This window comes from Topomyia yanbarensis, chromosome 2 (genome assembly GCF_030247195.1).
Source record: "Topomyia yanbarensis strain Yona2022 chromosome 2, ASM3024719v1, whole genome shotgun sequence".
NCBI classification, from domain to species: Eukaryota; Metazoa; Arthropoda; class Insecta; order Diptera; family Culicidae; genus Topomyia; species Topomyia yanbarensis.
Genome location: NC_080671.1, coordinates 320,642,881 through 320,657,315, shown reverse-complemented (window position 1 = coordinate 320,657,315; position 14,435 = coordinate 320,642,881). Strand labels below are relative to the sequence as shown.

The window sequence follows — 14,435 nt, the reverse complement described above, 5'->3', positions numbered from 1 at the left end:
AACATTGTTTGCACGAAAAGTTACGGCGAAAAAAGCTATATTAAAAAGCTAAATTTGAGGGGCTTGCCTTTGAAAACGTTTTATAAATCGATAACATTAAGTCCTAAAAGCTCAAGTTGTTCAACAAAATTCTTCATTATGAGCATTCCTAAATCTTTGTCGAAGACATGGTATCTTGGTGTCTTTCTACTTCGTCAGTATAAAAAGTTAATTTTTCTAGTTCAATCATAGTAAGCCATGCCTCAATTTAATTTTTATCAGATGGTGGGGAATATTCTTACGAACAGTTCCTCCCTGGATACCCTATGAATATATTCAATGGTTTGGCCTCTAGTGACGTTTTTGGCATTTCCGACCACTGTGCATTGCTTGCTAGCTCGTGGTGGATTCGGATTGGTTTGTAGTAGTTGTTGAGCCAACCGACTAAACTTAAACCTTTTGTATCTCGTAATCCTCATCCATCTGCAGCAACCGTTTAGTACTGCTTTAGTAAGGATTGTGTTCTTGCTTATTTTGTTTTGTGTTAATCGTCATGTTTTTATCCATAGCTACTTTTCCTTACATGCTGTCAAGCCTTCGCGATATATCTCACCTACTCAGGTCTGCTGCGAATATCGTACACTGTTGAGACATGAACCGATTCGGGGGTGTCGACCATAAGGGTTTACTTCTGTTTACAACCACCTTCGCCGGGTTTCTTATCCTTCTTAGTGCTAGTCGTTCCTATTTATCTACTAGCTGGTGCTGAGAACTTCTTGGCGGCAGTATTTCACCCTATACCGATGCCCATTTTTGCGATCCATTTCGCTGCCACTCTAACGGAATAATCATCGGCTGTAAAATTTCTCTAGACAACGATATTCCGATTTTCACCAACTTCGTGTTTTTCCTCCTTGACTGCCGTTGCTAGCCCGCTGACCGACATCTGCTGTCTACTTTGTACTACTTTTGCTAATATCGAAGCTTGTCGAAACGTTAACCGATCCTTCAGAGTAGCCGTCCAACTTCACATACATCCCTTTCCAGCCACCCTCGCAAAGTTTCGTCCTTGGTTTCTTCATTGACTTGTTTCTGGAATGACCGAACTTAAATGACATTTTATGTGTACAAACGGTTTGCAGTTTTTTTTCCTAGACAGGAAGATAATAAATTTTTAAAAGTAATTCAAAACGCTCATGGGGGGACCCCCAAACCCCTCCCCCCTCCGTGCGGTGTCTCGGGAAGCAAGCGAAGCTCTGCTTTGCTGATGAGAAAACGAAAACGAACTCAATCAAGTTGTAGAGCTGTTTGGATATATCCCGCGGCTGACCCCAAATTGGTGCTAGTTACCGATGAAATCAGGAATGATTTTCAATACATAGTTGTAAAAATATTATACAGCAAATTAGACGCATTTTTGATTGAATTAACTAACTGTCGAAACAAGAAATCGTTTCCAGTATAGTACTATCGACAATAATAATATAACAATTATCCATTTATTTATTTATTTGTTTATTTGTTTATTTGTTTATTTGTTTATTTATTTATTTATTTATTCATCTATTTATTTATTCATTTTATTTTTTTATTTATTGATTTATTTATTTGTTTATTTATTTATTTATTTATTCATTTATTTATTATTTGAAGGTGGGAAGCAAAATCATTTGTTTGCCAAAATGACAAATATCATCCGAAACATTTTCTTCCAATATTCTATTAAAACATAAAAAATCACACCAGAGGATATCTACTGAGACGACAATGTTTAAAATTAAAGGCAATTTCTTTTGTGATTGATAGAACTATTGTGTAAGTGCTTATATTAACAATTGTAAACTTAACTAAAATCAATTTCGGTTCAAATTTACCAGCATGGCGCATATTTTGCAACACCACACATCCTATATTTAGTTACATTAAACCAACCGATCTAGTAGAGCTCCCGTTTATGCACCTGCATGGTGCACGGCATGCTCAGTTTTTGCGTTACCTGAAACTTAAATTTTAAATCCTTTCGGCTCAATTTGGTGCTCAAACGGTAGCGTTGCAATAATCGGACTAGGAACACTCGCAGCGAAATCATGGCGTATCGGTTCCCAATACAAACCCTCGGTCCGGCACTGAACGGAATAAAAGCGAACGGGTGTCTGGCATCAACCAATTCCGGGGCAAAGTTCTCCGGATCGAACGTGAGCGCATTTTCACCCCAAACTTCCGTCCGCCTGTGCAAGGCAGCAATATTGACAGCGAAAACCGTTCCCTTTGGAAGACAAACTCCATCCAGCTCGATGGGGGCTGAATTCTGCCGGGCAATCAGTGGAGCCACCGGATAAAGCCGCATTGTTTCCTGGATCACCATGTCCAAATACGGAAGAGCCTTCAAAGCCTCCGGAGTTATTGGCGCGTCCAACGTCGGGAATGTATTTTTTATTTCCCGAGCTACCTGTTCCTGGATCTCCGAATGCATCGCCAACATTAGGCAGATATTGGTTAGTTGCAAAGCCGTAGTTTCGTAGCCCTATTGGGGAAAAAAAATCGTTTCAAAGCACACCAGAACCACAAACAATCTCTTACGGCCACGAGCATAGTGTAAGCATGGTTAACAATTTCCTCGTCGGTAAAACAGCGACCCTTGTGCTGAATGGTTAGCAATCGTTCCACAAAGGCTTTCGATTTGAATGCTTCCTTTGTATCTGCCAGTTCCAGCGCGTTTTGCCCGTTGAGTATATTCATCCGCATTTCCATGATTACCTGCAAAGAATTGCAACCGTAATTGATTGTTCTAAATCATTTCACGGTGTTACCACCAGGGTGCTTACATCGTTCACTGTTTCGTAGCAAACCTTCCGGGAGCGCCACTCGTCGCGGTAAATTGTGCTCATTTTGTACAAGCTTTTCACCGCGTACATTCCGTTCATAATCCGCTTGCCAAGGGAGTCCAGGATGCTGTGATGAAAATGGGAATAATGATTTCCGAGTGCAATTTACGACTGTACAAATCTGTGTGTTCTTTAGTCGGTGGTCGATTTTTTCTACTTCATCAGAGTGACACGGTGCACGGTATGAGGGGACCAGGCCTCTTGGGACAATTTGAGTTAATTAAGGTGCAATTTTACTTTGAAAATAAATTAGTCTTATGAATTAAATGGTGAAATCTACTTCTTCATGTGAGAGCAATGTTATACTGCTAAAAACTTATCGCTTCATTCATTAAATCGTGGCTGATTTGTGTAAAATATCAACCAACCCTTTTTACGTTTCTTACTTTTTGTAACAATGTTTTCGCGCACGACATTGTTTAATTACAACTCCTTACAGCACCAGTTCAGTGTGCCTTTCTAGCTCGCCCCCTCGACATAAGCAGACGCTAGATGAGATCAGCTTCCAATGTGATTTGCATAAAAAATTACATGCCACCACCAAATTTGTTCGTCACATTTTAACGGACCTATCATCCCAGCTTGAGTCACGAAATTCTAACCACAAGCCGAAGTCGCGCGACATTATGCTAAACTGTGGTAATAAATCACTGTTTAGAAAATCCCACGATCGAGAGCAAACTTGTTTTTACAATACTGGCGCATGCTTTTCAAGCGGCGAAAGTTGAAATTAAAGAATCCGTTCACCAGAAGCAATGCTATCGAAAACCTGTTTAATTTACGTATTTTTATGTTTTGCTTCGTTATGTTCGGTTTATTTTTGCATCCAAACAAGGCTAGAAGCTATTTATAGTCCTACGCAAATTAGTGCCGCGGACAAACAGATTTTGTGATCACGCTACTGACGTCACCCTAAAACAAAGCACTAGGAGAATTAGGTGAGTGATGGACGGGAGCTGATTGATCCAGTGACTTTGAATCAGTCGTTCTGAAGTCACGACAAACTCTTGAAATAAGGGACATGACTAACTTTACTCCGCGTAGGAAATGCGATGGTAAACTCAAGAATAAAATATATCGGTATCAGATAGAGCAATTACTAAAATCGTTAATAATCGTTTGCTATCATGGATTTCGTAAATAAGCTCCTATAACATGGATACGAGTCACGCTACTGTGTTTGAATATCCGATACTAAACTTATGAATAAAATATCACCACAACGCATAAAGAAATAACGAAAATCGACACTAACATCCTGTAATCATGAACATCGTTTAATTCTGTCACATTTACGTTTCCATGGCTTATGCATATATGGCCAATATTGTTCCAAAAGAAAACAATATTAAACAATTAAATTCGCTGGTTTGTGTTAATCAAAGACCATTAAATGACAAAATAGTCGTTTTCAACCGATACTCGAAAAATTTAGAAGCGATTCAGTTTTTCATTCGAATGATTTTGTTAGTGAAAATCATTTCACCGTACAATTACTGCAATAAATCGCATAATATCATGATTAGGTACCACGATAACAAATCAAATCAAATATACCCCGATTTGTGAATTATGAATAATCAACTAGTGCGCGGTCGTTTTATAGCTATTTCTCATGAATGAGCAGCAGTCTTATTGCTTACTGCGTTCAAGTACAAATATTATATTGCTTTATTGTTGTTAAAATATCCGATTTGAAACTAATTGTTTTATGTGGAAGCGTCGAGAGAAATCACCCGGAAACAGATTGGAACTATGGATTCCACTTTAAAAAGTAATAAATAAAGCGTGCTTTGAAACTTTCGAAATTCTGAACAGTTTTCAGTTTCATCGATTCAAACCAGAGATTCCTCCATCAGGAACTTTTCGGATTCGGATGATGAGTGGGAAAACATCTGCAGGCAAAAAAGGATAAAATCAAATGAAAACTGAGCCATTCCCCAAAAAAATGACAATCGACCCTAAGCTGGATGAATGCGGAAGTAAAAAAGTACAAAAAATTTGTATCAAACGATGAAGGACTGCATACATATTAGTTTCCTTCAATATATCGATTTCAAGGAAATCCGTGAATCCGACCAATCGTTCAGCCGTTAAAGACAAAGTTGTAGATAAATTCTCGGACATTCTAGATAAATGATTGTTACATATGGAGAATCACGAAAAACTTATCGAAAGGGCGATTTTTTTAAATATTCGATTTTATTGGATTAGTTTTCAAAATATTTATATATTTATATATAAATACATTTAGGAAGTTGCTTACTATGAACATTCTGATTGTACGAAACTCGAATAATCGTAAATTGTACTGTAAATTCACTTATTTTCACGAATGCAAAAATTTTTGAAAATAAGCCGAAAGTTTTTCTACAGGAAACTATTTTGTCCAATGCTGCTCCATCATTATCGAGTCATCATTTGTTGTCTTACTACTCTAATATTCTCTTGATTTTTTTTACATCGCACGGAGGAGAGAAAGGCAAATAGCAAAATTAGTTACTTTTTTAGATGTTTGGACAAAAATTTAATTCTTTTAAGCGCGTGATTTTTATAATTTTATCATCTCATTACAATTTGAATATGATTTCAATACAACGAACGGATTTTTTGAAAAAAAAAAAAAGCACATCAAAAATGCATATACCCTTTTCAAAAACTAGCCTAGGAGCAAGAGGGTTTCTAAACCGGAGATATGTAAACTATATTCCATATCCATGTCATGTCTAATGTTTTATATCTCTCAGATTTCCCCTGGAATTACTTGTTGGTATTTTAACACAGACCATACCCTTCTCCCGCTTGTTATATACATTACCGTTGAAATTCCAATAGTGCAGCCAAAGCGATGTGTTAAGTTTTGGCATGGAATTTAGAAGGAGGCACAATAATGTAAAAACTTGTACTCTATACGAGTGATAACAAGTGACTTCAATTATCCCTGATAAATGCTTAGTTAAATATTTAAGCGGGCCTGATATGCGATCACTTTCCATATGGAATTTTCTAAAAGGCTGCAATCTGGCTTGTTAGTTTTTTCACGATTTCTAGAAAAAAAACCATTAATGTTATCATATAAATATCATAAACCACGAAAATAATGACGATTGATGAAAAAATATTAAAATTTACCAAAGTAGAACACATATCATGACAATGAAGCTCATAAGTGGTGAAGACATGTTGAAGGGTGTACCCCATTAGGCCTAATTACGTTGGGCATGTGGGCGTTTGGCATACGTACGTTAGGCATAATGGACGTTAGGCATAATGGACGATTGGCATAAAGGACGTTAGGCATAAATTATGATATCGAAGTATGATTGTAAAGAAATCACTTTTGGCGTTGACGGCCTCGGGTCGTAATAGCACAAATGTTTGACATTTTTGATGTTGTTGAATTACTCTGGAAGCTGATCAAATTTGATCAACATTTTAGTCTATTGTATATATATGAAAAAATCTTCACTAATATAAAAGAGAAATAACGAATGCTTGGCATGCGGAAACTCAGCTTGCGCATTAGCGAAGAACCGAGCTTGGCGAGCAACCGAGAAATTGCACTGACAAAACGCATCAATTTGGACCGTCTTCGACCATATTTTCGTAGCAAATTTTGTTTCGGTAACTCGTCACAGTACACAAAAAAACTCTCCCTATTGAAAATTTTCTAGGAGAATTGTATTGAGCATCGGAAGGTAAATATTGAGCAGCCTCCAGCACGGATTTTCAAAACAGGTTTTTCCTGTTTTTTCTTAAACCCGATTGAAACAATTTGGGAATGAAAGGGTTAACTTAGATCAGATCCTACATACATGCATGGTGTAATTGTCCAAGAAGAAAATATATAACCTTGAAGAACAACTCATGAAAGAAAGAATGATGCATTTTATTATTCATTCAACGAATATACGAATATTACTGCTTCTATATTGAATATTTCTCTTATTATTAAGGTCAATGATTATATTCTCGAGGCCATCAAAAATAGAACTACGGAAACTGTCAGCCATGAGGGAGAGTTTTTTCGTGTGCTGTGACGAGTTGCCGAAACGAAAAAGGTATCGCCATTCGTCACAAACATAAAATCCGTACCCTAATGCTGATGCTGTACCTAACAATGCAAGTTTCCGTTGGTTCCAAAACTTAACGTTTGTTCATTATTTTTCTTTTTGAAATATTTGGATACAACTGTATTGGTAATACATCTATGAGGCTTGAAATGTGCTTGTACCAAATCTGTTCACTTAAATGAATGAATACTTGCTTCATTTCGTTCACGGAAAAAATAGAGAAAAACTCTACCTTTGCAAGGAATAAATATCTCGCCTGCTATTTTTCATTTTGGAGTCTCTTTTTTCTAACCCGAAAAAATAAGCGTAAGGTTGAAATCTCTATAATAGCGAAAGCCTTGCGATTATTTTTTTCTCTTGTGAATTATGCCAATCGTCTATTATGCCTGTCGTATTTATGCCAAACGTCGCGCCCCGGTCTAGAACGCTGTGCAATGCGATTTTTTCAGCCCGCTTTGGTTTTGTATGGCAATGAATCCCCTCAGTAAAACACTCAATTGAAACGTGCTTGGCTGTCAGATTAGGTATGGAGAAAGCTTACCGGAAGAGGTGACCCACATCTTCTACATGGACAATCTCAAGATTCGTGCTAGTTCGACGTAACGTCTGGGTGTAGTCTTAAACTAGTCGATAGTGGCGACATTGGCATGGAGTTTGGCCTAGAGAAATGCTGATCTGTTCAACTACTATCAGGGAGATTGGTGGCAATGAGATCGAGAAAAGTGAGATGATTCGGGACATGGTTCGTGGAATAAGTGTCTCGGTCTCCAGCAGCTCGTCGGGATTCGCCAAATCGACATCAAGCTTGAGCTCCAAGATAAGTTCTTGAGTCCAGTGAACTGTGTCTTGACGTCTTTGCTGAACGCGGGGAATATTGATGTCCCCTTTGTTGACCTACAGTTTCGGCGTCATCAAATGGAGCCAGACTGACCTTGAAGATTGAGGAAGGCATTCAAACAAACAGGAATGCGCCATCCTCAGTCGACGTTGAAGGAGGACAAGAAATAGTCGACAACCAGTCACTATGCATAGCGCAGGTGCGACGACTGCGAGAATACTTTGTGGAATTCGCAAAGCAACATGGAGTATATCATACAGTTTGTGCTGCGGACTGCAACTATAGCGCACTTCACTTAGCGTGGATTGCGGAAGAGAAGATTGCAGATTGCAGATTGGAGCGCGTCGACAAAACTGCAACGAACTTATGGTTCCCGAACAGGGTAATAATGACGAGGAATTGCAGGAGGCAAGTTTGGCATGAAGAAGTCGAGGATATATATGCCGGATGTATCATTCGCCGCACGCGACCATCAACCACGTTATAGCACGCTCTCGCGTAGTAGTCAACACAGCCTATACCGAGCACCACAATAGCGTTGTTAAGATTTTGAACAGGTGACAAGGGTCGACGCCAGGTTACCGTAATCGACGTCGCCGTTCCACTGGATCAAAATCTGTTTGATACTCACGGTGGAAAAATTGCTAAATATCGTCAACTGGCGGTAGACTCGAAGTACATGTTGGACGAGGTTCCGATTAGGGTTCGTAGTACCAACCAATTTTGGCGAGAACCGGTACTGTGGTATTGAAGCCCGCTGTACCGGCAGTACAGGTAAAGTACCAGAACTCGAATATTTTTTCCAAAAGGTTCGAGAAACGCTTCAAAGTGAAATTAAATGCTTAAACTGATGTCTCATTGCAGCAAAAAGTATGCGGCACCTTCTTTTATTTCGAGATCTAGGCCACTTTGAATTCAATAACTGCTAAGCGGTGTGACTTTCGTCGACTTCAAGCGATGGTAAATGTAAGAAACCCTATTATTACCAGTAAATCGAAACGAGAATGTAAATCTGTGTTCGTTGGTCACATCTCCTCTTGGCATTATCGGTTTTCTGTAATTTGGTTTCGACTTTTATGCATACCAAGGCTTCTACTTTCCTGTACACTATGGAGTTTTGTTGATTTTTCCGATCACCAAAAATTACGAATCACTCCATTCGAAGCAGTTCACCAACTCTAAAGTTTTAAGCTACTAAAACGCTGTTCGTTCTTTTACAGATAAATATTAAGGCGCAAACCAAATACAAACATGACTTAAGACACATCCTTATTAGGCGCCACCCAGTGAATAACTTGAGCCAATCAGAATGTCGCAAGTAAAAAAATCAAAACAAATTTTTACTCTTATGCTAGATGTGAATAATTTGAAACATTTTAACGACATTCAATTAGCTAGAGATTACTGGGTAGGGAAAGTTATGAAAATTAGAGCCATAGTACTCAAGTGAGAGCAAGGATGTGAAGTAAACCGATCAGAAAACTAGAAGTGGCAGGGTCATTAGAACAGGCTTAATGTCGTACGGGCTTTGTTATCAAGCCACAAACTTGATGAGCTACGTGTCGACGGTGAAACACTTGAAACAAAAAATGTCATACTTCATTAGCCTAATCAGCATTAGATCAATGTTATCTGCTTGCTAACTCATTTTGTCATGCGAGGGGGGGGGGGGTGTGAGGAAGGCAAAAGTCCCACGAACGAACGGCTCCCCAGCTTAATTTGGTATGCTTTGTGATATAGTGGTGGTTTAAAGATGATGGGGTTGAGAGGGTGGGGGGCGGTATGAGGTCTGGATGGTGTGGTGGTCTGAGGGGTGATTTAAGGGGATTTTAAAGGGAGGGGAGTGAACAGTAGAGGGGGGGGGGGGGGTAACTCCTCTCCGTATACCCTCAACTACGCCTCTGTTAAAATCCAGAGACCTTATGCCAGTCAAAAAAAAATTATTAGATTAGGTTGACGTTTTTCAGAATGATTGCATAACCTTTCTATATGAGAAAGGCAAAAATGTTCCAAAATCCAAAAAAGTGAATTTTCGTCAATTTTTTTTTTCGAGTTGGCATAAAATCTCAACGTTTCATGCACCTACAGCCCCCCTCTGAATATCTTGACCAAGCATAAGACTCCGCTAAAAAAGTCTAAATTTGTATTCTGTATTCCTAGTTTTGAGATAGTTGTAATTTTACCTCTTTGTTAAAACTATTGTCCCCCATCTTGTAAATAGAATTGTATCCCTAGTTTTAAAACACCTGTGAAATTTCTCATAGATATTTGTTCCCCCTTTTGTGTACCAAACTATATTGTTAGTTTTAAGATAACTGTAAATATTTCCTAAAAAACTATTACTAATTTTTCATAAAAAAAATCTTTTGCCCCCTCTCTTGTATATAGAATCTTATTTCTAGTCTTAAGATAGCTGTAAAAAATTTCTCTTTAAAAAAAAATATTTCAACATTGTAACCTCCTAGTATTAAAATATCCAAAACGTAAAAACAAAAGAATTTGGCACCGCCAAGCTAACGCATTTGTGCCTATCAAATAAACGAAATGAATAAAAAACGTTTCATGAACCTTAAAGACATTAAGCATCAAAATTAAAAAGTCTATTTTTGATTTTCCCTATAATTTATATGAGAAATTTCTGTATGGCCGCACTCTTAAACCCGTAATTCCGGAACCAGAATTCCGATCGATAAAAAAATTCAATAGCAGCCGATGGGAAGGTTGCACCTTTCATTTGAGACTAAGTTTGGGTAAATCCGTCCAGCAATCTCCGAGAAAAATGAGTGACATTATTTGACACATACGCACATACATACACACACACATACACACACATTTCTTCCGATCTCGACGAACTGAGTCGAATGGGATATGACAATATGGATTAGGTTGACGTTTTTTAGAGTGATTGCAATTCCTTTCTATATGAGAAAGGCAAAAAAAAACTTGTTTTTCAGCAAATGTGTCTGGTTTTGTACCCATAAATGACTTCTTCGGTGTCCACGTCGTCGCCAGAGTGTGGAATGGAAATTGTGTATGCGACTATCACTTTTGCTCTTTGGAGCATTTTTCTACATTCCTTTTTCTTCTCTTTTTCGATCATGTTTTTTTCGATTATCTACTTCAACAACACTTTTAATTATTATATTGTCAATTAACGCGAAATATCTAACGCGCTTTTATTCATGCCGAGAACTTTCCTTTCACACGAGCACGTACTGGTTTGAATGGAACCTTGAATTATTTTAGAGGCTGATGGAATACTGGCGCCATGTTGAACAGATACAATTGTATTCTTTGTGTCCTCTTCACTTCGTTTTGGCGTTTTCGCACGAAATTACGCATAATTTTCCTGTCAAAATAATTCTAATTTACATTGTAGTAATAGTGTTCCCAAAACGGTTGACCTATCGTGCCCCCAAGCATATGTTTCATGTTGATGTCCGTATTTTTTCATGAACAAAAATATCGAAAAACCAACACAGAACTGGTGTTCAGAATTAATTTTTATATAAGAAAACACTCACTAAACATTTCTTTACATTGATTAAATGTACTTTACTGAGGACAAAACATAATGCGTTTTCGCAGAACAAAATGCGAGAACATAAATGACACCGTAACTATTACAGCTGATCCACAGTACTAGCCAAAATGACAGTCGTCATCGATTTTCTCCACCGTGTATCTAATTCACGCAACATTATCGAGCTCTGCAATAACGTAACAAAGATAATGCCCTATACCTATTTGGCCCCATTCTACTCTACTCTACTTATTAGATGTAATCGAAACACACATTCCTTGAGTTACTAAGCATAGGTTTTATGCTCTTCATGCACCATATTGTTTTGAACAAATTTTCTAAATAGAGAGAAATATAATAAATATAAAATGCTTGAATGAATGAATTTGCAATAATCTAACAATTAAGTGATTTGGAGAAAAAGATGTGAAAAATTCAGGTGTAAGAATCGGAAAAAAATCAACAATAAAATTCTGATATCTCAAATTTTATCATTCGATTCTTCATGAAATACTTGAATAAAAAATTCATAGAAACATTTTCAAGTCCATGAATTTAAATATAATTTTGTGAATATTTTCACACATGATTCGAAAGGCTGTTTCAAATTTAAAGCCTTTTAAAATTCATCCGTTTCTCCATCTATCAATTTTCAACTTTTTGAATTTGATGTAAGACAATGAAACTTCGAGGAACATAGTTCACATAAGAAAACAAAACGAAATCACCATCGTTCTGAGAAATTATATGAATCCGTTTGAAATTCTAGCAGAGCAAGGAATCAAACCTCAAATTTCCAAATTAAAAAATTCACAACTTTTCTTAATACAAAAATGCTCCCTCGAAACATAGTGAAAATAATGAAAATCATACACCTGCCCCACACATCACCCAACTTACACTTCCAGATTCTTGATTAGTAAGCGATAAAGTTCATCCGATTGCCTATCGATATTGACCATGGTACCGTGTACCATTTGGGCACTGCACTGGCTGATGTACTCCATCAGGTCCACGTCCCGTCCATCCGAGACCGGATCCAGTGCGAGCATAATTTCACCGGTCGCCCTTTCGAATGTCGGAATAAAGCCGTTCAGGATTCGGGTGTTAAATAACGGACTCAGCGTTTTCCGGTGCTCCCTCCAAACGCATCCATCTGTAGTGATTATCAATGAGAAGTAAACCGCATTTCAGCCGGCACTGGCGTACATTTTGGGATAGGGTAAATGTCCTTACATCGTTCGGATAGTAATCCCGCACCGAGCTCCATATAGTCGTACGCGAACGGTTTGTCCAGGCACTCTGTTAGCACTTTTTGAATTAGCTCCGGATGCTGCACGTTGATTACCGGAACAGGACCCAGCCAGATTTTCGTCATCCGATTTGCATTTCTGAAACACTTCATGTAAGCACTACTTTGCGTAAAGAGCAATACATTTCCGATGAGAGGATAGCTGGGCTCAATTCCCGGAATAGACTTAAGGTTACGGTATCGCCATTTGGAAAGCACATAAACCGACACTAGTAGCCCCAACAGAATCCACCAGAGCATTGTTGAGAGGTCCATCTTTTTCGCTGCGTGTCACCAACCGTGTCCGTGACTAAACTGATTCTGACCGATAGGTTCTGGAAATGAAGTTGCTGTTGTAAGATTTTTGTTCTACCGTCGACCAAAAAAAAAATCTGCCTAAAAATATTGTGAAATATAGTCGAGAAACAGGTTTCCGCTGAAACGCTACTTTCTAGATCTCAATGTGGAAATTCTGTTTTAGTCAGACACAGCGCTGCTCATTGCGACGCAGTCATTCACATCCGATTGTGTTTCAACGTTCCCGCCAAGCCATAAAATGTGTGATTTGTGGCAATCCATCGCCATCGTCGCTCCCGATGACAACGCATTTTATGAATGAGTTTAAATTATTAATCCATCTTGAAGTGATGCCCGCCCCCGGCCAGTTTTTTTCCGATGAAGTGATACTTGGAAAATTGGCTTGTTGCGGTGTGAAGAAGTGCACAGTGTAGAACTTTTAATTCATTTATGCTCAACATTTTTATTAAATAAGCGTTATATAGATGTTTAAGAAACTTTCTTCTGAGAAGATATATAGATAATGCAACTTTATTTAAAACTTGTTCAAAAATTAGCATAGCACTCTTCCTAACAGAACCAAAATAGGCTAATTACCGTTGAATTTAAGAATTTTTATTGAATTAAATTTCATGTAAATAATTTTACTTCAGGCGAGCCTAGTTTGAATTCAGCCGGCCCGCCATAGACAATAACTGTCTACAAAACTACAAGTCATTCAGCGAAAATTTAATCTGAGTTACACAAACGGATACGCACATTTCTTCACTAGTAGACCCCGGTCGTCCGACTACCGATAGCGCTCCGCTGTTCTTTCTAATTAATGAGCGGCAAATTTGTGAAATGCGTAAAAATTAAAATAATTACCGAAAACGTTTCGGCATATCCATGGAACATGGAAAATTCCTTGTCGCTACTAACACCGTGTTATCCATCCTTGTGAAACCCATTAGCGTTATGTTTCGGTCATCATTCGCCAGGATAGGTCCCTCACAGTATGTTTTTCGCCTTTTCACACTCTCACTGACTATTTACGCAGAATTCCTAAAATGACAAAATCGCTGCGCTCGTTGCCTGTGCAAAGGATGGCGCAAATCTTCCCATCAGTAAAGCTTCTTGGAATGTGCTTGTCGTCGTGCAGTGGAGACGAAAATTTGCCATGATCTAGAGTTGGGGGGTGGCAATGGGTTATTCGTCGCATTTGAAAATAGATAGATGATGCTGTTCGTTGTATCGTGATAACGTTGACAATGGAATGCATCGTTAGGTTCTTCAACTTCGAGGAAAAATTGCGAACTAGGAATCGTGAGTAATGGAGATTATCTCCATTGCAGTACTGATAACGCAGAGAAATGCAATACAACACAGGAAATCTGTCACTGAGAGCTGCTGCTTTGAAACTTCCTATGGAATTCTGTTGTACATGAGTCATTCCACGCGGAGTGATCAAGGCACATGTAATCGACCTTCACGGATTTAAACTAAAATTAAAGGAATTGTTCATCTAGGGCCCATATATAAAAATCCAAATTTTCGCGTCAATTGA

General features: G+C 38.3%; 1 protein-coding gene across 1 annotated transcript; it reads right to left on the bottom strand.

The window, feature by feature from the left end:
* Positions 1 to 1,772: 1,772 nt before the first annotated feature.
* On the bottom strand, positions 1,773 to 12,893 carry LOC131683746 (cytochrome P450 4c21-like). Its single transcript, XM_058966005.1, has 5 exons — positions 12,538 to 12,893; positions 12,202 to 12,457; positions 2,805 to 2,931; positions 2,560 to 2,736; positions 1,773 to 2,503 (listed from the first exon to the last, which is right to left on the bottom strand). Exons 1-5 carry the CDS (start codon positions 12,866 to 12,868, stop codon positions 1,916 to 1,918), a joined length of 1,479 nt encoding a protein of 492 aa, XP_058821988.1. The 5' UTR covers positions 12,869 to 12,893; the 3' UTR covers positions 1,773 to 1,915.
* Positions 12,894 to 14,435: the final 1,542 nt, after the last annotated feature.